The sequence below is a fragment of the Protopterus annectens genome, chromosome 8.part0 (genome assembly GCF_019279795.1).
Source record: "Protopterus annectens isolate FY-2018-M chromosome 8.part0, PAN1.0, whole genome shotgun sequence".
Taxonomy (NCBI): domain Eukaryota; kingdom Metazoa; phylum Chordata; order Ceratodontiformes; family Protopteridae; genus Protopterus; species Protopterus annectens.
The window spans coordinates 1,208,397,104-1,208,422,018 of record NC_056741.1 but is presented as its reverse complement, the minus strand read 5'-3'; the positions used below and the strand labels follow the sequence as shown (position 1 = coordinate 1,208,422,018).

General features: G+C 40.7%; 1 protein-coding gene across 1 annotated transcript in view; it reads right to left on the bottom strand.

The window, feature by feature from the left end:
* LOC122808438 (guanylate-binding protein 3-like) overlaps nt 1-24,915 on the bottom strand; it is a 296,520-nt gene that overhangs the window by 248,841 nt on the left and 22,764 nt on the right. Inside the window, exon 2 of the mRNA XM_044079400.1 lies at nt 15,740-15,951. Within this exon, the coding sequence (XP_043935335.1) occupies nt 15,740-15,911 (172 nt within the window). The 5' untranslated portion in view covers nt 15,912-15,951. The remainder of the gene's footprint in view (nt 1-15,739; nt 15,952-24,915) is intronic.

The following is a 24,915-nucleotide window of genomic DNA, read 5'->3' as shown; positions in this document are numbered from 1 at the left end:
TGCTGTCCGCTTGGATCAGGCAGTCGTCCAGATATGGGTATATTTGTATCCCTTGAAGTCTGCAGAAGGCAATTACTGATGCCAGGCATTTCGTGAACACTCTGGGCGCAGTAGATAAGCCAAAGGGCAATGCAGAGAATTGATAATGGGATGAACTTGCAAGAAATCTGAGGTATCTTCTGCAATCTTGTCTGATTGGGACATGCAGGTATGCCTCCTTGAGGTCCAATGTTACCAGCCAAGACTCCTTGCCCAGCATGGGAAGAAGCTGCTGTAATGTGAGCATCTTGAACTTTGGTACGAGAAAGTATGTGTTTAGAATGGATAGGTCCAAAATAGGCCTCCAATCTTTGCCCTTCCTTGGTACCAGGAATAGTCTGGAATAAAAACCTTGACCCTGTTCTTGTGCAGGTACCTCTTGAATAGCTTTCATGTCCATGAGATCTGAAATTTGTTTTTGTGCCTCTGCCCTTTGATTGTGTGGCAGGTTTGGCATGCCTCTCATTTTTGGAAGGGTGTGAAAGTGGAATCTGTAGCCTTTGTCTTTTGTGACAATATGCCAATTTTTCGAAAATAATGCCAGTTTTCCGCCTAAAGGTGCTGCCATTTGAGCCTTGCTTGGCATGCAAAGGGGGAAGTCATTGGGTCTGCTTTCTGAATGGCTGTGAACTATCCTCACCCCCTCTTGGTGTAGGTGTTTGCCATTGTCTGCCTCTAAATGATCCTTGAGATTGCCCTCTACCTCTCAGGCGCCTGTATCTACCTCTTTGAGGTCTGTCCGTGGCTGGAAAGGACCAATTTTTTGAAGGCCAATTTCTACTGAAACGTGGCGGTTGTTCCTGTAGGAAATCTTTCACTGTTTGCATTGATTTTGCCTTTTCCTCCATTTTCTTTAATACCTCCTCAGCTTTAACACCAAACAATACATCTTTTTGAAGAGGTGGATCTAGTAATTTAGCTTTGACATGATCTGGTAAGGTTTGCTCTTTGAGCCAAGCATGTCTACGTATGACTGATCCTGTAACAGCAGTTCTACAAGAGGCCTCTAAAGCATCAAAACCACATTGCAAGTTATGTTTACCCACTTGCTCTGCACTATGCAACAAATCCTGCAACTCCTTCAAGTCTGGTTGTTCAGGTTATGACATTTTGCTTTTCAACTGAGATAACAAAAACTGTTGATACTTTAACATATGGAACAGACAGTTTAAAGACGTCATGGTTAAAGTGGCCGAGGTGTATACCTTTTTCCCCCCACCTTTCTAAAGCTCTGGAATCTCTCTCTGAAGGTAATGGATTTTTGGCAGTGGAGGCCTTAATTCCCTTGGGACCCTGTGAAAAAGTTTCTGGGTCAGCCACATGGCTTTTGTATAGGAATTGGTGTGAATCAGGAACCCGGTAATACCTGTCAGGCTTGACTGGAGCTGGAGGTAAAGAATCTGGGTTAAGGCTGGCCTCTGAATACACATCATCTAGTATGTCTAAGACAGGAGGTATAGCCAGAGGCCTGTGCTGAGGGAGCAAAAGAAAATCCCTGAGCCTTTTCTTGGAGTCTGAGTACTCTTGGCCTTCCCAGTGGAAGAGTTCCCTCAAGGTATGCAAGGTTTCCCCAAAAGAGTAATCCTCAGGGGGGAGACAGAGGGAAAGGACTCCTCTGCATCAGAATCTTCGAAAGGGGAGTAAGAATGTTCCTGGTCCTCAGAATGTTCTGAAGTAATGGAGGCCTGGTCCGAGGAAGGGTAGTCTTCCTCCACTCTGGGCCTTTTGTCCGAGGGGGGTTGAGAACCCCTGATAAGAGTAATCAAATCCTCAGCCATTTTGAGCATCTGCTTTTTAGGCATGGGGCCTTGAGAGGGGCCCTGTGGAGCTTGTCTTTTAGAATGCATGGCTGCTTTAGATTTAGTGTAAGCCTTAATGGAAAAAGAAGGAGAAGGCCTGAAGACACCATGAGAGGTGGCAGGCCTGTCTGAACTCAGAGTTTCCCCGCCAGGAGTGACTTCGGTATCTGTAATCGGGGTGAGGGCCGAAAAGCCTGCGACCTCGGGCACAGAAGACACCGCTAATGAAATGTCATCAGTAGTCAGGGGCTGCGTAGGCGCCTCGTTGAGAACCAGAGCACGAAGTCGGCTTTAGCGTGGTGTCGGTAGAAGTCGTGGACCTCGTATGTCTGTCCTTATCTTTACGTCGTTTACTCAAAATTGGAGTCGGAGTATCCGACGACATGTTGTAATTAAACTTTTTGCCAAAATAGTGTTGGGCGAACTCCGCCCGATGCTTAATAGTGCGTCTGTTGAATGTAGTACAAAAACGACAGGCCGAGACGTCGTGGTCTGGGCCTAAGCAAGGTATACAGAGGGAATGGAAATCCTTATGCGGTATTTGCTTCCCACATAAAATGCAATTATTAACTTTGTCTGACATCGGTCTGAGGCAAGAAAAGTTTCCCCAACGGGGTACTTAAGCTTTCAAGAAGTCTTCGGTTGAGAAATATTCGTAATCTCAGGAGCTGGCCGACCGGCACATGCGAACTGCTTCTGCTTCGGGCACCGCGCGGCAAAAAAGACTGAAGAAAATGGCGTTGGCTGGTTCTTTTATACCCCTGTCGCACTGACATCAGGGAAGAAGCGACAACAACCGACGCCGGACCTAGACTTTGGAATTCGGCCGACCGAGGACCCGCCTGACGGCAGGAGAACCCATCTGTTAGGACTGCAGCTGTATGCACGATGAACATCATACTGGACCTGATCATCACCAACATGGGGACTCTATGCTCCAGACCAGAAGTGTATCCCTCACTGGTAAGATCAGACCATAAACTAATCTCACTAGATATTCACATCCCGACCCCAGCCCCTGCCCAGAAAACCACAGTGAAAAACTGAGGTGGAATCCTTCAAAGCCCCTGGGCCTGTGGAGAATACGGCCCAGACCGCAGAATCCGTTATAAATGCATTCTATGAACACCTTCAGGAATGCATGGATCATGCAATCCCAAATAAAACCAAGACCCAATCCTCCAAAGTTAGGCGTCCTGTCTGGTGGACCCCAGCCATAAACAAACTATACAATAGAAGGAGGAAGCTACTACATGAGAGCAAAATCTCAAAAAGGGAAGGCATCTCTGATCAGTATTAGCAAAAAACTACGGGCAGTCATAAAATCATCTAAGGCCAGCTTTGAGAGAAAAATTGCACAGGACACTAAGGATAATCACAAGGCTTTCTTTAGTTATGTTAGGAACCTGGGTGGGAATTCCCAGAAAAGCTCAGAATTAGTCCAAAATGACAAAAAATACACCGAACCCACAGACATTGCCAACATCCTAGCTGACAGGTTCAGCGCAAACTTCTCCCCTTCCCACCAAAAGGGCAAATATCTATCCCAGCAGAGTGCTGCCCCCCTGACATCTCAGATGCTCAGGTAAGAGCCGCCCTCTCCAAAGCAAAAAACACAGCATCAATGGGACAAGACGGTGTCCCGGGCTGCATCCTACATGAACTCCAAGAAGAACTAAACCCAAACATAAAACTACTGTTCAATCTCAGCCTTACTACAGGATATGTACCCAAAGAGTAGCTTACAGCAACAGTGGTCCCTCTCCACAAAGGTGGTGCCTCAACGGATCCTGGAAACTATTGCCCCATAAGCCTGACTAGCTTGGTCTGCAAAGCTATGGAAAGGATCATCATGGACCTCATAAATAAAGATACTGGGGACCTACAGACACTGGATCCTACCCAGTTTGGCTTTGTTAAGGGCAGATCCTGCCTCTTAAACCTGGTCGATTTCTTTGAAACAGTCACCAAGGCCATTGACAAGGGGAAGGTGGTCCACATAGCCTACCTGGAGCTTGCAAAAGCTTTCGATACAATACCCCACTCGGGCATTATAGATAAGCTCACCAGCTTAAATATAAACCCCTATGTCACTAGATGGGTTGCAAACTGGCTCAAGGACAGAACCCACATGGTTAGAATTGCTGGAGCCATGTCAGACTCCAAACCAGTTACAAGTGGCATCCCACAAGGCTCAGTCCTGGGACCTCTCTTGTTCGGTATATATTTCTCGGAGGTACAGGCCAACACGGAAGGACTGTGGCTGACCAAGTTCGCAGATGACTGCAAACTGGGTGCCATAATCGACTCTCCAGCTGACACAAGCATCCTACAAAAGGGCCTCATAGAAACAGACAACTGGTGCCACAGCCATGGCCTCAAGCTAAACGCCAAAAAGTGTATAGTCATCCCCTTTGGCAAAAACAAAGTGCCCATAAATTACCACATAGGTGGTAATCCATTAAGTACGGAAGAAGTAATGAGGGACCTGGGGACCCAAGTTGATAGCAATCTCTCATTTGATAACCACGTGGCCAAAGTGGTTAGAAAAACATTTTATATAGCCCACCTAATCATTAAAGGGATTCACATCTAGATCAGGGGAGGTCATCGTGCCTCTTTACTCATCCCTCATCAGGCCCATAATTGAGTACAATGCCCCTTTTGGGATGTACCTTACCAGACACCTGCAGCAACTGGAAAGACCCCAAAAGTACCTCACCAAGAGGATCAAAGGGCTCAAACAGATGCCATATGCTGCCCGGTTAAAGAAACTCCAGCTCTACTCAGTGGCATACCGCCTGCTCAGAGGCGATCTGTGCCTGACGTATAAAGCAATGTCCAACCCAGAATTAATGGACATGCTGCACCTCAGAAAATCCAAATCCCATCGAGCTACACGCTCGAGAGACTTGAACCTCAGCACTGAAATAAATAGGACATGCTGGAGGGACAGATTCATAACCCAGATGCTCCCTTCACTCTGGAATAAAATCCCAGTCCAGGTTAGGCAGAGTCCCTCATTGACTCTCTTCAAGAGGAATCTTGATGAGTGGATGGGAGATGGTAGGTTTGTCCCGGGTATCACTTCTGTGTCACTGTTAGACAGAGGCACAGTATACTAACCTCGAAAAAGGGCATAGCAAAATTCATTTAAAATGGGTGGCGAAAGCCAAACACACTCTGGCTAGACTTATAAATGCCCTAGGGCAGATAGCCTAGTATGAACCTATGAACCTAAAACAAAGTTTAAATAATATAAAACCCAATCAAATGCTGAGATTAAAATCACATAAGTCAAATTAAAAAGCATTCATTCACTTCCTTTGACCTATCAAAAGCATCACCAATAGAATCACTTTTATGTATCCAACACTCAAAACCAATAATATGATTGATGCAACACCAACCAATCACATAAAAAAGGTGTTACCAATGAAATCACTTCCAAGTGCTAAGCCCCCAGAATTAATGCCATAGTGGGCATGATTTCAAAACAGGCTTCAATGGTACCCAGTCATTTAAGCCTGGTTTAGCAAAAGCCTTCAGTAGTAAAACCCATCTTTGCTCTGCATATTCATTTTTATTTTTTAAATCACCTTCCCTATCACTTGCGTAAATAATTTCCAGCATGAAGAACTTAAAAGCATGCTGTATACCACACTCCAATATGTATTTTGCTAAAGTATTCATCTCTTTCCCCTTCAATACATCATTGTAGTGTTCTAAAATTGTGTCCTTAAAAACTCGATTTGTTTTACCCATATAAATTGCATCACAAAGTCAGCATGCTGCATAGTAAACTACATTTTGATCCTACAACTGGCAAAGAAATCCAGTACAATCTCAAATCCATTTGTTTTAAATGTAAAAGTACATGTTAAACTATAATTACATGCTGAGCATGAATTACACTGGAATGTACCCTTATGTTCTGAAACTGAATAGATATCCTCCTTCTGATTTCTGTAACACAACTGTTGTTTTAAAGATAAATTATTCCTGAATGTAACACTAGGTTGTATGTCAACAACCTTTCTAATGTCTGGGTCTGCTAGTAGGATCGACAGATGCTTCCTAAAAATATATCGCAAACAATATTTATATCATTAAAAAATGTAAGAAGTGGACTATTCCTGAATGAACTTGTAAGCAAAACACATGTTTGAGTGTGGTATACAGCATGCGTTTTAAGTTCTTCAGGCTGGAAATTATTTACGCAAGTGATAGGAAAGGTGATTTAAAAAATAAAACTGAATGTGCAGAGCAAAGATGGATTTTACTGCTGAAGGCTTTTGCTGAACCAGGCTTAAATTACAGCATATCATTGAAGCCTGTTTTGAAAACACGCCCACTATGATATTAATTCTGGGTGCTTGGCACTTAAGTGATTTCACTGATGACACCTTTTTTATGTGATTGGTTGGTGTTACACCAATCATATTATTGGTTTTGGGGACTGGATACATAGATTCTATTGGTGGAAATTTTTTGATCGATCAAAATGAATAAATGCTTTTTAATTTGAATCATATGGATTTTAATCTCAGCATTTGATTGGATTTTATATTATTTAAAGTTTGTCTGTTTTGTTTTTATATTTATCATACACTACAAAGGCACCCACCACTGTTTATATTAAAATTTAAATTTTGGAAGCAGTGGCAGCTTGGAGTTTCTCTGCTATTCTTCCTAAGGTAGTGTCAAAATCCAACATCAACCAATTAGTCTTCCAGTTTTCTTTCCAAATTTCATGAACAGAGGAGAATACATGTTACATCTGTTGAATGTTCACAGGCAGTTATGTTTCTATTTGCATAGAACAAAAAAATTTGAGAAGCAGATCAATTATTTATTTTGTGGAATTAAAACTGGGCAAACCAGTTACCAAAGTAACTCTAGCCAAATGGTTAATGGATTGCATTTCTTTGTCTACAAGAATTTAGGTCTATCTTTGTTGAAACCTTTAAGAGCCCATTCAGCTAGGTCCATGGCAACTTCATCAGTATTTTTATCCAGGTCTTGCATGGATGATATCTGTGTGGCTGCAACTTGGGCTAGTCCTCATACCTTTATTACTCATTACAAACTGAATCTGGTCTCTAGGGGAGGAGCAGTCTTTGGCTCAGCAGTGTTCAGGAATAGCTTTCCTTAGAGTCTTCACAGGATTCAGGTAGTGGGGGACTCTGTCCCACTTGTTGAGGAATGAATGAAAATTTGACATCAGATAAAGTACGTACTCACCATAACGCTCAATCTTGTGTTGTCCATTTTCATTCTTCCTACAACCCCGACCATTTGGTTAGTGGATTCTGAAAGAATGAGAAGATACTAAGGGACCTATGTTCCTGCCTTTGAGCATATGTGTGTTGTCCTGATGGTAGCCTCATGCCTGCTGCAGTTCGTTTTTAAAAATGGCATTAAATCTGTGTTTGTTTATGTGGAAATACTTAGATATTTATGTATTTTTTTCAGGTGTCTTATCCAAGATACGGCATTAGCTGTGTTGTGCATACCTGTCAACTGTCCAGAATATTGAGGAATGTCCCTGACAGGGATTTCATACACACATGTGAAAGTTTAACACCGTACTGCTCCATATCTGGTACGTGACTCCGGTATGCACATTGCGATCCATCTGTTATCTTCTCCCAGCACTATCATCACTTCACCCTCTCTTTCAGGAATGAGCCTTTGTTCCCTTCATGAGGTACTACATTTTCTTCAGAAACAGAAATTACATACAGAATAATTTAAGTAATGCACCAAATGTCACTCCTTTGCCAACAAGCAATGGGTATGTGTGTGTGTACTCAGGTGTATCTGTGTGTATATACTTGGGCGTATCTGCATGCACCAAAGGTCACAGGGCATTCCATACAGAATTGCATAGAACAGGAGGAGCAACCCACAATGAAATATAACAGATAAAAAGGAAACCAATTAAAAACTATGAAACAATTATGGCAAAACCACACAATGAGGTATTACAAAAATAAAACAACCATGAAGTTAAGAATAACAACAAATCACCTTAAGTTAGACACATTTCTCTCTCTGCATGAACTCATGGAGCTGAAAGGATCAACAGGATGATACAGCTAATATACTAAATCATTTTTGGCTGGTTGTCTAACTTTCCACAGGAGTATCACTAATCTTATTCATAGGTCTTTCCTCTCATTCACCCACAGCTCATTTATTTTACATAGTATCACTATAAATCATATTATCCGATATTGTCCTTTTCATTCTTCATTTACGTATGTGTTATGGATCCAACTCAGCTGCATTCTACAGACTTTGGATCCAACTCTTGAGCTCCTCCCTCTACCCATAATGCCATAGTCCATCCCCAATACCTCAGCTATTGTCTGCTGCCATCTTGCATAGACATGGGTCCTTTCTCCAAGCGTAATTCAAGACCTTAAAACACTTTTAAGTTGGGTTTTCTTAGGGAACCTCTTTCTTCCTACATAATTGCTACATTATATAGTTCCTCCTTCTTAGTTTTCGGTTTTCTTTCATTAGTCTACTTCAGTAAGGTAAATCTCTTATACACCACTGTTTGTACCTTTTTCTTATCTATACTTTTTCTGTCTCTTTTCTTACCCAGTTTGACAAGGTATTATTACTGTAGTCCTTTACAAAAATATGCGTGTGTGTGTGTTTCTATGTATAATGTACACACACACATACACACACATATATTATATACAGTGGATATAAAAAGTATACCCCTGTTAAAATGCCAGGTTTTTCGGATATAAAAATATTAGACCACAATAAATCATTTCAAGACTTTTCCCTCCTTTAATGTGATCTATAACCTGTACAACTCAATTAAAAAACAAACAAATATGTTAGGGAAAACATATAAAAAGTAAAAAAACATAAAATAAGTTGGTTGCGTAAGTGTGCACACCCTTAAACCAATACTTTCTTGAAGCACCTTTTTGATTTCATTACAGCATTTAGTCTTCTTGGGTAGGAGTCTGTCAGCATGGCACACCTTGACTTGGCAATATTTGACCACTGTTCCTTGCAAAAGTGCTCCACATCTGTCAGATTGTGTGGGTATCTCTTGTGCACAGTGCTCTCCAGGTCACCCCACAGATTAGGTCTGGGCTCTGGCTGGGCCATTCCAAAACTTTAATTTTCTTCTGGTAAAGCCATTTTTTTTGTTGATTTGGATGTATGCTTGGGGTCATTGTCATGTTGAAGGGTGAAATTCCTCTTCATCTTCAGCTTTCTAGCAGACACCTGAAGGTTTTGGGCCAAAAGTGACTGGTATTTGGAACTGTTCATAATTCCCCCCACCTTGACTAAAGCCCCAGTTCCAGCTGGAGAAAAGCACCTCCAAAGCATGATACTGCCACCACCATGCATCACCATGGGGATGGTGTTCTTTTCATGATGCGAAGTGTTTATGCGCCAAGCGTACCTTTTGGAATTGTGGTGAAAAAGTTCATCCATGGTCTCATAAGACCATAACACACTTTCCTACAAGCTTTTGGGAGACCTGATGTATTGTTTTGCAAATTTTAGCCGGGCTTGGATGTTTTTCTGTGTAAGAAAAAGGGTTCTGTCTTGCAACCCTACCCCATAGGCCAGGCATATAGGAAATTGTTGTCACAATTTGTACACAACCAGTACTTGCCAGAAATTCCTGCAGCTCCTTCAATGTTGCTGTAGGTCTCATACCAGCTTCCCTGACCAATTTTCATCTGGTCTTTTCATCAATTTTGGAGAGACGTCCATTTCTTTGCAATGTCACTCTTTTCCCATATTGTCTCCACTTTTTGATGACTGTCGTCACTGTGTTCCATGGTATATCCACTGCTGTAGAAACGTTTGTACCCTTCTCCTGACTGATACCTTTCAACAATGAGATCCCTTTGATGCTTTGTATGCTCTCTGCGAACCATGGCAATGGAACCAGGACAGCTGAACCTTATTTGGGGTTAATCCAAGTCTCTAACTGATGGCAGGTGTGTACCCAAGAAGACTGAATGCTGTAATTAAAGCAAAAGGTGCTTCAACAAAGTATTAGTCTAAGGGTGTGCAGACTTTTGCAACCAGCTTATTGTACGTTTTTTATTTTTTTTTATATTTTTCCCCTAACTGATTTGTTTGTTTTTCAACTGAATTGTACAGGTCACATTAAAAGGTGGGAAAAGTTTTGAAATGCATTTTAACAGGGGTGTGTACACTTTTTATATCCACTGTACACACACACAGTTTTTTTATATATATATATATATATATATATATATATATATATATATATATATATATATATATATAAAATTATATACATATATATGTATATTAAATTATAACGTATTTATCTTCTCTAGCTTTCAGTTATTGTTAAAGTACTATGGCTGAGAAGCTTACAGGGTTTAAAAAATGCACTTCTGTGGGCACAAAATTCCAAATTCGGATGCCTGCATGGAGTGCATTTACCGTCTAATAGCAGCATATCTGGGTATAAACTGTACAATTTGTGCCACATTTAACTTGAGCGCTATTGCAGACAGGAGGAATAAGTTAGTCCTCAAAGGGTTATTACCTCCTTCCTCTTCAAAGGCTCAAAACTCAAATTGTCCAAGGCTCCATCAGAGCATAGAAAACGATCTCCACCTAATTCTCTGAAGACTACTTCATCCTCAGCGCTACCACAAAAAATATGGATATAATCAGATACCACTTCGGATCTGATAGTTATTTCAGGAAGTCCGACTGCTCAACCTACAGATCCAAAGAACTCGCTCTCCTGAGTTTGTCAACCCTATTTCTCCTCAGCTTCAATCTCCCCTCATTCAAACTTCTGTGAAACACTTCAGACCTCAGTCCCCTACTTCATCTGTCAGGTTCTCCAGGTGTCTTTTTGAAGCTGAAGTGGACAGGATGATAAAGTTCTTCAGAGCTCAGATGCAGAAGGGGGTTATACTGGCTCTGTCTCCCACTGGATCCTTGAGCCTTCATGCCATCACCAGTACAGCTGCATCACCTTCTCTAATTTGTCCTTTGGTTTCAGAGCCCCAGGACCCAAAAGTTCCAAGAGTACTGGTGTCAAAGCCAAACAGAATTACATCTTTGACCTCAATGGTTTCCCTGACCATCTCGGAGATTTGTCCCGATTTGAGGGAATAGGAGTAGAACTGAAGTATCAGTGTCGGATCTGTGGGTACAGGATCTACTCGGATGCTGGATCTATCCTTGCTCCTCAGGATGCTCAGCACTACATAGTTTGGGTCCGTCTCCCTCTTCAAGGCAAGGATCTAAACAGTCGTGGTTTGCCTGCTTTGGAAATCTCAGCTCTGGTGCTACTGGCCACAGCTTATCCTGGTTCATCACAGCTCAAGGTTGTGGGGAGGGTGCTCTCTCATTCAAGAGATATTCTTTCATACATCCTCTGATCCTACACCCCTTCCGACTATGGTTCTATGTTCTCATACAGCCTCGGATCCTACACCCCTTCCCTCTATGGATCTATGCTCTGATCCCATCAGACCTACTCCACAATGACAGCCAGTACCAACTAGCATCCAGGCAGTTCTCATAGACACCTCTCCACACTATCCAGCTGAGGAGGTTCACTGAAAGAGAACATGTAAAAGGAGGCACATAGAATCCACCTTGGAATCTCTCACAGAAGATACAGACTTTGAAGGGGAAGGATTCCCCCAGATCACCACCTGATGGAGGTCTCATTTGGAGACATTTTAGAGATCCTTAAGCAGAACGTGGTTGGTCCTCAGATAATCCACCCCCCCCCCCGAGGAGTCAGTATTTCTCGAGGGTTTTGATGCTGGTCCATCAATATCTCTAGGGTGGTTCTCCCAGCCAGTGAGCTTATCGACCTAGTCTCTTGTCAGGCATGGAAGGAACTGAATTCTGTTGAACCAATCCCATGTTGTCTGGATAAAATTTTAGCTCCTCCAAAACAGAAGCCCCATTGGAACAAAGGAGCTAACAGAACAGAGCTCTTCTGTCTCCCCCCTCCCCAACGAACAGTCCATGGCATTGTACATGGTTTGGAAACTGCTTGTTTTCTTCAGTGGACCTTTGCCTTGAGGTCCCTGAAGTATTTGGTGTACTTTATGAGACTGCAGAGAGATTTGACCAACGAACTCTCAAAATCTCTCTCACAGTCCATGTCTGCAGAGGATTATAAAAGATCATTCTCACAGTTGGCCACTCTTCTGTCTATTTCCAATGTGTCTATGCGGTTGATTTTGCATGCAGCAGAAGGTGCCTCACAGGCCACTGGTTCAGACACTGCTGTTAAGAGACAAACCTGGATGTGATTTTGCGATTTTTTTTTTTTTTTTTTGCAGTCTTTCAAGTCTTCTTTCACCAATGTTCATTTTGATGGAACATCCTTATAGACCCTTTCAGTGCTCCTGAAGGGCTGCCTGACTGCTCACCTCTGGAAGCAGTAAAGGGACACTTGTCCTTGCACTCAAACACCTGAGCTGTTATAACATGATTCTTGGGTGTTAAAAAATAATATCTAGAGTTTACTTTATACCATTTTCCCAAAAGCCCATTTACAAAAGAAGAAGGCTTCCTGATGTTCCACCCACAGAGAAGCTACAGCTCAAGAAATTCAGAAGCTGCCTGGCAAAAAAGTCATGCTTGAGGTTTCGGAACTTAAGTTGATCTTTTCAGTGCCAAAAAAGATGGGGGACCCGAAACCAATTTTGGATCTAAGCAATTTGAACCAATATGTGAGAAAGTTAAAGTTCAGAATGATCACAGTTCAGTCCATTCTACCTCTTTTATACAAAGATGATTGAATGTGGTCAACTAATTTTCAGGATGAGTACTATCACATCAAATAAACAGATGCTCCTGAAGACACTTGCCCCTTCATTTGGGAGATGGTCACTATCAGTTCAGAGCCCTGTCCTTTGGACTCACAACACCCATCAGGGTGTTTATCAAGTGTATGGCAATGGCAGCAGCTTACCAGATACTGCAAGGATTCAGAGTGTTTCTACACTAAAACGACTGGCTCCTCACCACCACAACCAGGCATCTCCTAGAATAGTCCAGGGAGTATTTGCTCCAAATCTGCCAATCACTAGGCACAACAGTCAACATTTCCAAACCCAAAATGCTACTGGTACAGAGACTGGAGTTTAGTGATGCTCATCTAAACACAATAAGTCAGATTGCTCCACTATCTCCCGATTGTATACACACAATCAAGTCCCATGTTCATCAAATTCATCCTCAGCCTGCTTCTCCTGCCATACTCGTACTTCAGGCCCTAGGTTCTTTCCCAGTCAAATTGACTCTGGTATGGAAAAAGCTCATTCACTGGTGGATCCATTTGAACAACATTTACTTAAGGTCACCCTTTCATTTGGTCTGCCCGAGTAGCCAAAGTGACCACTGACACCTCCTAACTGGGGTGGGGGAGCATTTCTTGGGAAGGATGGTCCAAGGCATGTGGTCCCTTCAACAGACCAATTTGCATATCAATGTCATGGAGATGAGAGCAGTCCTACTGATATTGCAGGCATTTCAAGATGTTCTTCTAGGGACCATTGTGATTCAAACTGACAACATGCCTGTGATCTGGTACATCAACAAACAGTGGGGAAGTCTATCTGACCCCACTGCTGAGAAGCTATGAGAGTGTGGCAATGGGTGATCTCCTCCAACAGTTTTCTAATATCAATGCACATTCCAGGGAAACCCAACGTACTAGTGGAGAAACTCAGTAGGTCCACTCTGATACCTCACAAATGGTCTGTCAATCAGCAGCTGAAAATTTTCAAACACTGGGGCCAACCTTGTTGCGATCTTTTTGCTTCTCACTGCAACAACAAATGCAGCAGGTACTTTGCCCTGAACCCCCCCCCCCCCCCAAGGGGAGTCCTCGAGAGATGCTCTAGTCCAGGTTTGGCCCTGTGGTTTCCTTTACACCCATCTCCCAGTGCCTCCGATTCCAAAATTCTTACAGAATACCAGTCGGTTGAGGAGCACTGTTATCCTCATTGCTCCCTTTTGGCCTCGCCAGGTCTGGTTCTTATTTCTTTGGCTCATCTTAGTTATCCTCCTTGGATACTGGAACTCAGTCCAGAAAGTGTCACATCTCTTGTGGATAAAACATCCCAATATCTAACCCTCAAAATAACCACATGGTTTCTGCAGTTCCAGTAATAGCTATACTGCCAAAGCTTTCTTCCCCAGTTGGTGATACACTTTTGCCTTCCCTGAAAGTTTTCTCCTTGAAAGATTCCACTAAAAGGATTTACAAGAGTAAATGGAAAAAGATTCTCAATTTGGCCCCTGAAAAATAACATTGCCCCTATTTCTTCTGTGCTAGTGTTTTTATCATCTCTCTTTAAAGCTGCTAGTTTTTTTACAATCAAGGTGCAGTTGGCAGCCAAATCAAATTTTCATTCAGGAAGGCAATGCTTCTTGCTTGGCTGCTTCCAAGTTGTGTAAGGCCTTTCTAAAGAGCATCTTTTTGCTCAGACCCCCAGTGAAAGATCCATCACCTCCTTGGGATTTAACAGTATTACTTCAAGGCTTAACTCAACAATCCTTTGAACCTTCAACAAAAACTGACTTAAAATTCCTGTTTCGGAAAATGGCATTTTTAAGTTGCTATTACATCTGCTAAAAGGATTTCCAGACTCCAGGGTCCTTCATCAAAAGCCCTTTGTATTGTTTTTCATAAAAATAGGGATACCTTATGAACCAATCTTTCATTCCTACCAAAAGTGGTTTCTGAATCAAATATAAAATCAAGCCATTTACCAGTAGTCTTTCCAAAATTTTCAAACAAAGGAGAATACATGCTAAAATTTTTAGACACGCACAGGCCACTATGTTTCTACTTCCACAGGACAAAGAATTTCACAAAAACAGACCAGCTGTTTGTCTCTTTCACCTAGTCGGCTGGGTTCTCCAATTTCTTAAGTTACACTGGCCAAATGGATAACTAACTGCATTTCCTGGATATATTCCCTGCAAGGCCACTCCCTAACAAAACCACCTAAGGTCCCCTTCAACTAAATCCATGTCTCATCTACTTTCTGGTCTAGAACTTCCATTAATGACATTAGTGCAGCAGCCACTAGGTCTAATACTCATACCTTTATTAATCATTACAAATTGGACACAATTTCCAGAAGCAGAGCTGCTTTTGGTTCAGCAGTTCTCGAATATCCTTCCGTGAGGACACCAAAGATTTACGTAGCTGGGGACTCTGTCCTATATGTTGAGGAAAAATGAAAGAACAACATCAATATTAAAGTTATAGACTCACCATAACTATGAATCTGTGCTGTCCATCTTTATTCTTCCTCAACTCCCCTCCCTCCTTCCCCCTTCCTGTCATCTTCTGCACTGACCTGATGGACCTCTGGAACCTGCAGTTCCAGGTTTGAGCCCTGGTTTAATCCCTCTTCTCTGCTACTATTGTATACTAAGACTTTCAAGGCAGCAAACTTAACCTGAGGCTTTGGGGACAGACTAGGGCATTATGGGTTCAGGGAAGAGCTCAGAAGCTGGATCTGAAGTCTGTAGAATGCAGCCAAGTTGGATCCATAACTCATACTTTGAGGAAAAATGGAAATGGACAACACAGATACATAGCTATGGTGAGTACATAACTTTAATTGTATTCCTAAAGGCATCCACCCCAGTGCATCACTGCATGTGAAACTTTTTCTAAAGTTGTTATTTTTACCATCTACATTCAGTGATCTTCTTGGATGAAGAGGAAAACAGTCACAAAAGCTCTTGCAATAAATTATACAAGAGCAATAATTCAAAAGGGTGCAAACAATTACATATTTGCATCATAATAATTGAAGGTAACACTGTACATCTTAAAAACCTAAGAGGAAAAAAAGAGAAGGCACATGTACCTTGTTGAGTCTCGGCTATCTTGTTCATTAAAAAGGACTTCCCAGTCCCTTTAGGACCGAATATCGCAATGACCTGCACAGGCTGCTGGACATTTTTCAGAATACACAGAGCAGAATCGTTCACCCTCCAACCACCAGAAGGCAAGGCCTCAATTAGACAAATTGGTGCCATCACACAGCAACAGCAAATGCAGGAGGGTTGCAAGCTTCACCTAGGATATAAAAAAATATATAAGTGAGGACTGCAGGCTTCAGATGTGAGAAAAACAAACCAACTCTACATTAGAGTAAAAAGTACAAAAATACCCAAAACATGTCCCTGGTCGCAATCTTCAACTAAAAGTAGCACTTAATTTGAACATATCAAACTCTGAAAGCAGTGCCTGTGACTAGTAAACCAGCACTTGTGAGGAAAGTGTAATTTTTCCAATACTTTATATTCCTGTGCCATGCAGGCAATCAATGTACTACTTCTGCATTAATACATGTTAGACTTTCCTCACTGTAGACATTTTTGGAAAAATTGATTTTGTGCACATTTGCCAGTGCTAGGAAAGGGTGGGGGGTAAATACATGATTTTTGTGCAAAATTCACATGCTTGTCTTTTTGCCAAGTAATGACTACCTCTGAGATGAAACACTAAAAATCAGGGGCTCGGGAGAGAGTGGGCACAGCTATGTGTAAGGAGGTTACAGTGAAGTCTTCCTCCAGCATTAAAGAAATTCTGGCATATGTCTGTTCATGATTTGTGGGACAGAATTTAGTACGTTTGATGTGGAACATGTAGCATTTTTTAGGACAATACTGTTCAAAGGAAATTAGAAGTGGCTTAAGTCCTGATATTTTAACAGAAATGTATTTTCTGACTTTCCTCTGAAAAAGAACAGAAAATACACACTGTATGTAAAACACCTTACAATAAAGCCATAGATACAAGTACAACTCTACAACAGTGACAATGAAATTCACTGTGAATAAAAACATGAAGAAGCTTAAATCCTTGACAGGTGCAAAGCTCAAAATGGTGACATTGCCAAGTTTATAGAAAGCACGTTTATTTGCAAGCCTCCACATCCAAATCTGTATATGCTAACTCCAAAGTTAAACAAGTTGAGAGAAAAGGGAAAAGATAAAAAATACATAAATTCCCCATTCACTCTCTTGTCTAAGTCCCATAAACTGCAAACAAGAACATAAGACCTAGCATTGCATATTGTAACAATGATAACATGACATTTCATCACAGAAAACAGGATGCAGCAAAGTGTAGGTGTCCCACTTTGGAGGTAATGTGAAAAAAGTATGTAAATTTTGATAAAAAAATCCCCTACCCTTGTTAAGCAAAAAGGTAACAGGCACATTTAAAAATCAAATTGAATATTAAAAAATAGTGTTGTCCTCAACATTAACACAAAGTGGGAAAATTCACATTATACAACAACCCCCCATTAATATTCAAAAACGTGGATGCTGATTGGTCAGCGTGCACGTTGTAAATCAGAGTTATAGTAATGGAAAAAGGTCCGGTCGCTCGGACTTTTTCCATTACTGTAACTCTTTTTTTTACAGCAACAGAGAACGCAAGATCTCCGTTGCTTCACACTGTCTCGCTATGTTCAACGAGTTTAACATAGTGAGACAGCTTAAAAAGAAAAGCAACGGAGATTCTTTGTTGCTTTTTTTAAAGCTGTCTCACTATGTTAAACTCCTTTAACATAGGGAGACAGTTTGCAAAAAGCAATGGAGATCTTGCTTTCTCCATTGCTTTTGCCCACAGCTCTGATGTACTATGTAGGCATACGCATGCACAGTACATCAGAACTACCGCAGAATACCAGACAGCTGCGGAAGGGCAGCAAGGAGGCACTATACAATGCCATTATTTAAGAAAAGTAATTATTTTTCTTCTTAAATAATGTCGTATAATAGCAATAACCCACGCCTGGGTGTGGGTAATGCTGGATTTACCCACAGTTGTCTTTGTTTGGCCACTTGGGCTTCGCCCTTCTAACCAAACCACACCAACCGTGGGCAAATCCAGCATTACCCACACCCAGGTGTGGGTTATTGCTATATTCCATAACATGGAACTGTTCAGTTTCAAAAATGGAAGAAAAATAACTGCTCTCAGTTTCTTAATGGATATATTACAGTTAATTCATAACTTCACCATCCTACTAATACTCATGCATCACTCTGTGGGTAATGTTGTTTTATAACTTCCTATACACACCAAAATGGCATAGGATGCACATTTTATGTAAATGCATTCCGATAAGAAATTGTGGCTAACTTTCATACTGTTAACATAGTAAAATGATAACAAAAACTTCTAAGAGCATGCAATATGTGGAAATAAAATATTACAAAAACATTGCCAACAGTCTTAACAGCATTTCGAAGATGCATGAATTCAAAGAAGTTCAAGGCAAATGGTGACTAAACACACAAAGAAAATAAAGGAAAAATAATATTATACAGTTTGGATACAAATGTATCCACAGAAAGAAGATGATTTGATTGGAAAATAAAATCACATTGGAATTTTGTCTCCCACTTCATCAGTCTATCAAAAAACAAATTATAAAACAAGGTTAACCAGTTCAAGTGATGCAGGGCCATTAGTAGCCACAGAAGATCAAACGTGACTAAAAAATTTTCGTATTTTTTTTTTTTTTTTTTTTTATGGCTGACTGGGTTAGTCCTACTGGACAGAGAAACTGGCACAGATAAAAACAAACAGCAGGCTGGAAACCCAGCTATAAAGTCTGGTGGCCAAAAATGAAGGAGCTGTCTCTTAAAAGAAGTCCTATGTTCTACTCAAAAAGTCCTATGTTCTACTCAAAAAGAAGTCCTAAGATTTTTCATTTTGAATAGAACAATCTACCAAACTCAATGAAGTAGTCAAGTTGCCTGTGTTTTTAAAAATTATGTCATTCTGTGCTGGGACACTTCCTCACTGATAAGCAAAACCACTTAGCTTGTTTTAGACCTGTATTTCATTAGTCAGCATCAAACAATTGCTGCACAAAGTTTTGTTTGTGTCTTTTGGCTTTTCCCGGTTAGGGGTCACCACAGCGGAACTCCGGCCCACTAATGATTGGCAGTAGATTTTTATGTACTGGCTTGCCGGGCCTAACGCACAACCTTCAACGAAGGAACGCCCATTCACACATGTTGCTACACAGAAGACGCTCTAACTGAGAATCGAACGGGCAACGTCTAACTGTGAGGCAACAACGCTACCGCAGCACCACCACCGCAGTAGAAGTACATTTATGAAAACTATGACACTACACACTTTGCATGACTTTTGCTGCAATCAGCATATTTTCTCTTTATTGCATTCATTTTATATGTTTTTATTAGCCAAAGAGAAGATAAGTCAAAAGGCTAACATATCACTTTAAATAAGAACATGCACAACCCTGTTTCAACAAACCATAAAATAAAGATGAATGCAAACATGATATTAACATCTCTCGATTCTTCTGCTCAGCTACTGGCTCATTCACACTGAATTTACAAAAATGGGATAATGCTTAAAAGAACAAAAACAGAAATTTTCACCACTTTGCTAAGCACAATTTGTCAAAATAACACGACTTAAAAATAGCCATAACTATAAAAAATGTTTATGCTGGACGCAATGCTATCCATACTCCCATGCAAAGAACATCCACTGCACCTCCTTCTAATATTATCATTTTTGAAATTCACAGGTTCATATGTTGTTGCTAGGCAGTAGAACAAGTAAATCATGTGTACGCTAGCTACTGCAATTCTCATTACACACTGCTCCTTTCCAAGACTGCTTTGGGGAGAGACTGGAGATGTATTTGCTGTTACCCATCTACTTAAGCATTTGATGTGGATGTGAGAACTATTTTGCTTGATATAAAGCGAGAGTTTGTTCCATAAGAGAGAGGAATTCCTTTTTATGAGTTGTCTATTATGCAAACAGGTTCAGTTTATGTTACTGTAAAGGTTAAGGTAATTAAGTATGTATGTTTACGGTGTTGCCATTTTGTGAACATGAAGGAGATCACTCAGAACAGGATTGTTTGAGACCTTGTAGATTTGGCAAACATCAGATCCTTGAGTTTCTTTGTGAAGAAATAATGGGATATTTCAAGATGGATCGTATTTCTGAGCAAGCAGAAGCTAAAAGGAAGCACTGTATTCAGTTATGGCCTAGTAAGGGAAGAATAGAGAGGTATGATAACATCATTGGACCTGGCATTTGGGCTAAACAGAAGGATTTCGTAACAGCTGTGGCTACATGGTGGTCAAAGGAGAGCTCATTGTTAACAAAGGTGGTACCCAGTCTCTGACAACTGTGTCTGTTCTTGGCAGAGGGTTAATATTAATGCGGTACGAGAGTGTATTTCTGTTAACCAAAGGATATGATACTACACTTTTTGGCATTTAGCTTGAGCCCCCGGTTTTGACACCATTTGTTTGTGTGATCTGATTAATTTAGCTAAAGGCATTTTATATCATTTTTTTTTTCAATAAACATCTTTATTAAATTATCATGTATGGCATAGGCAATCTTACATTTATATAAATGAAAAACAAACACTGACACCACTAGTTGTAAACATACATTACAGACACCACTGAATCAACTGTAGTTCCAAACATTATACATCACTTATAATCTATACAGTCATTTTCAGTGAAGCATTATATGGCTCATTCAAATCCTGCCTTTTAAACCTCGTTCTATCTCTGCATATATTGTTCCAACAATTCCCATTTTTTATATGTAGTTTGTTCCAGTTTTTATTAATCAGAGAAGTAATTACTAAACAAGAATGGCCCAGTGTCACATCCTAGGGGACATGGCTAATAACAAGCCTTTTCAAAGATAGTGCACATCCAATTATAATTTGATGGGTCCTATCCATGAGCTAGGTTGCTATCCATTGGGTAGCATAATGCTTTACATTTATTTTGATAAGTTTATATATGATAAGTAAGGAATGGTGTCAAAAATTTTGGCTAGGTCAAGGTAAGCTATGTGAATTGATCTGCCCTCTTACAAGGCCTTAGTGGCTTTGTCTGCTTAAACCACTCGACTTTGAAAATCTAACACAAACTCAAACTTATTTGGGTCAAGAGACTTTAGACTGCCAATGTGCAGCTTATGATGTCCATAATGACAGGTCTGTCCCATTGTCTTAAAGATACAGCTTATGAGTGTATGATTACCAAGTTCAGTGGGGAGGTCTCTCTTGGGAGCAGGAATGACCGCAGTTCTTCAAACCTCAGGCATAAAACCAGATGACGAGCAGACTTTGAACATACTATAAAGATCAGGAAGACAGTGCTTCATATTGGCAAGGAAACTGTTCACTTCCAAGAAAGCCTTTAGGATTTATTCAGGGGTGATAGGAAGGAAGGATGACATGAGGTCAAGTGTGTGTAAGCTAGATGGAGATGGGGACAGAAATGTGTCCATTAAAATGTCACATACAGCCATCATGTATCAACACACTTCAGTGCTGGGTGCTGTTTCTAAGTTTACTAACATTCCTAAACAGGAGTGTGTGATTGCCTTTGACAGAGGAGGCAATTTTGAATTCATACTTTACCTTAGACAATTTGATTTTTTAACCTATTTGAACTTTTTTTCAGTTTACTTTTGAGATGTGAGATTTTCACTTTGTTATCAAGTGAACTGATATTTGTTCTCTTGTTACAGAAACATGTTTATGCTAGGGTTCCAGCAAAGAGGTCTATTCCTAAATGTGGTGCTCTACTTGGCACTGACCAGTAAGAGAGTCTCTACACAGGTTTTGAAGTGAGAACATAACCCCTCCACAAATGTAGCAGTGTTTGATGTAGGGTCAAGAGAAGAGTGACTCTTGAAACTCTTCAGGTCATCATACAGCTGAAGTAAATTTACCTTTGAGAAATCTCTGAAAGTGGTAGAGTTCATGAATGTTTTAAGCGGAGTTCTAATAATGAGGGCCACTGCTTAATGGTCAAACAACCAAGGAATGTGTATAATTACAGGTCCAGAGCATAATGGTGCTCTCTTTGAAAATATAAGGTCCAATATATCTGATCTTCTCCTAGAGGACTACAGTCTGGTCTAGTGGGCTTGCAATAACGAAATTTAGAAAGTATTAACCATATTTACTTGTTATGTACTGAAATCCCCAAGTACAATAGTGGTTTGGTTCAACAGTAAGGGACATCTATTTGCCTAGTTGTTTTTTTGGGTGACACAAAATAAGTTCTGTAGTTGGCCAGGAAGTCATATGTGGTCTTATTTACATAGTAAGATGTAAAGCAGTCTGTGGTCATTATCTAGCTCTACAAGTTTATAAGGGAAAGAATTGTGGAAGTATATGAGCACACCATCAATGGTTACAGAGTTACCCTAGGAAGAAGATACGAGTGACTGATGAACATTGAGCCCCAGATGGGAAGGTGTGTTGTCATGCACTAGAACCATGTTTCACTAATAAAGCAGTTGTCTATATTTCCAAGGCTTCTAAGGAGGGCAGCTGCTTATTTAGGCTTCTAACACTGAGCAGGACAGTCCTTGTACAGTCCTGGCTTGGTAGAGGGAGTAGGTTAAAATGTCTACAAAAGGCAGTTTTGGGGGGAGAGAAAAAGTCTTGGCCAATATAGGAAAGTCCTGATTTGGAAGGTATAGGCCATCCATGATGAAGCATATAAGACAGTCAACCATCTCCCTCTAGGCTGATGCACAATGGATTCTCCTTAGCATATCACCAGTAGTTGAGCCAGTTTGATTGAAGTCAATCATCTTTTGTTTATCCTGAGGCCTCATTCTCAGTGGAGGTAGGATGATGCTTAAATGCTAGCCTTGCATCCCCTTGGATAAATACTTTGACAGGTAGACCTTTATCAAGTTTCTTTTCATATAATTCAGAGATGCAGGTCTTGGTAATTTTATTCCAAATGAAAAATGACCACATTGTAGGTCTATCTGGGACGAAGAGACTTGAGTGCCCTTGAACCTACTGTACCCTGGCTCCCGAGAGACAACTTATCATCATTCTATCTTTGTCAAGCCTGGTGCAGTATCTGTATGTCTCACTATGGAGTAACCTAGAGCTACAACATTCCCTTGTGCTTAGTCTGGACCAAGATGCCTTAAAGGTTCAGATAGGTTGGTATTATGATTTCTAACACTAGGATTTGCGATGTGTTGTAACAGAAGTGTAATATGAGAGTTTAAATTATGCTGCTTAGGAGTCGGAGAGTGAGGCTTTCACCCCAGAGGCCTCAGAGGCTTGGAAAGAGACTTCCTAAGTGCATCAGCATAAGAAGGCATGTTTCTAGCTGAATGGTATGTGGGTACAAGATGGGGATGGTCAGTGACAACCTCCAGGATGTTATGTACATCTCTAGAGGAGGGGCTAGTCTCCCACTTAAGTAGGTATTTGCACTTCTCACATGTGGACTGTAGTGTAGGTAGAAATAAATGCTCATCAGTGAGCATTACACAGTTAGAGCACTGCTTCAAAGTAGCCAATGCTAACAGGCTGAGAAAATAAGACGAGGAAGTGGTCTGTGGACTTATGATCTCAGAATAAGGTCAGTTAACGGTGAGCTGGTTTGTACTAGGCTGACTAAGGGATTTTAACTATGTTAGGTTACTTAGGTACCTAGCAGAGAGTTTTGCAGAGTATAAAAAAATTATGAATGGAAGCAAGATTCACTGTGATCCATCCTTTTTGTTAGCAAGGCCCTCTTCATACTACCTAGTTAGTTTCGAAGGGGGGGGGGGTGCAGTACTGAGAGGAGCAGTGAAGTGCCACTTTAGCTTAGCTGTCTGAAGGATGAAGTCAAGTGCAGCACCATTGCCCCTTAGCAGAGCTGAGACACTGATTCAGCAACCATGTATCACAAAAAGTTAGAATTCCGGGTAATGAGTGGTGACGGAATAAGATATAGACATTAACACTACAGTCACATTTTACTTCTATTAACTTGCATCTGCGGCATGCACTGTGCTCCACTGCTGCATAATGCACAGTGTAGGCAGAAGGACAGCAATGGCATTCACAGCAGCACAGCAATATAAAGCAAGTGAGAAAAACAAGTAGCAAGTCCAAGAACTTACAGCAAAGCCAGTAGTGATTAAAGACATTTTCTCAAAGGATAACTACAACAGCAATGTTCTTAAATGGCCTTCAAAAAGTAGACCAATTAAGCATTATTCAAATTACCAAATACAGTGAAATCAGTAGAAACAGATGTCCTTGACATAAAAATACCAACTGAATATAAATAAGCACTTCAGTGGTCTTATACTGACTGGCATAGAGTCAATTCCAGTGTGATTAGGTCATAATTGTTTTCTTCAGTGGTCAGTTGTGCAGGTCAGAGTACACTAGCCAAAAGAAGAACAATGGCATGCAGAGCAGAACAATACAAAATAAGCAAGACAAACTAAACTAAATAGCCAGTTGGAGAACAACTTGCAGTAAAGTCAACCAAGGATAAACATTCAAAATAGCAAAAACAGTTCCTTCTCTCATGACATAAACTACTATAGCAGCTTTCTAAAATGACCCCATGGCTGGTCTCATGGGCAGGAACATTAGGCAGCCAGCTAGGTTGCCATTTGGCTGTGGGTGCCGTTCTGCCATTTATTTTTTTAAGGTAATGAAATACTGCAACAGTATTTCTTTACACATAATAATAAAACAAATACATGAACAGATTCAAAACCCAAGTTGCCCAAGTTCAAAGCTGTGGTATCCTGTACAGGAAGGTACTGGGAACTTGAAAAATATGTTTGATGAGCTTTCTACTCCATTGCTTTCCCACAGTCTACCTGATTCATGGGGTGGCAAGAAGCCCAACAGAAATCACTGTTACAGTAATGTTGCTATGAGGTACAGCAGCTGGTAACAGTGTGATGTAAGTTTGTGTTTCTTTAATCATGTCAGACAAAACAGATATGAAGAGAAGTCACATACCTCTCACCTGTCTCTGATTTTGCTTCATAATTTTGACATTTTCCTTGTAAATTGTGTTTTTCTGGCAAATTGTTGACTACAAATGCTAAATAACTAATTTGTGGTTTAGGCTTCATATCCTTCAGAAAATGCATACCAATATAAAACATGTTGTTCTAACAACTTTTTAACTATAAAACTGTAACATTTAAAATCTGTCTGAT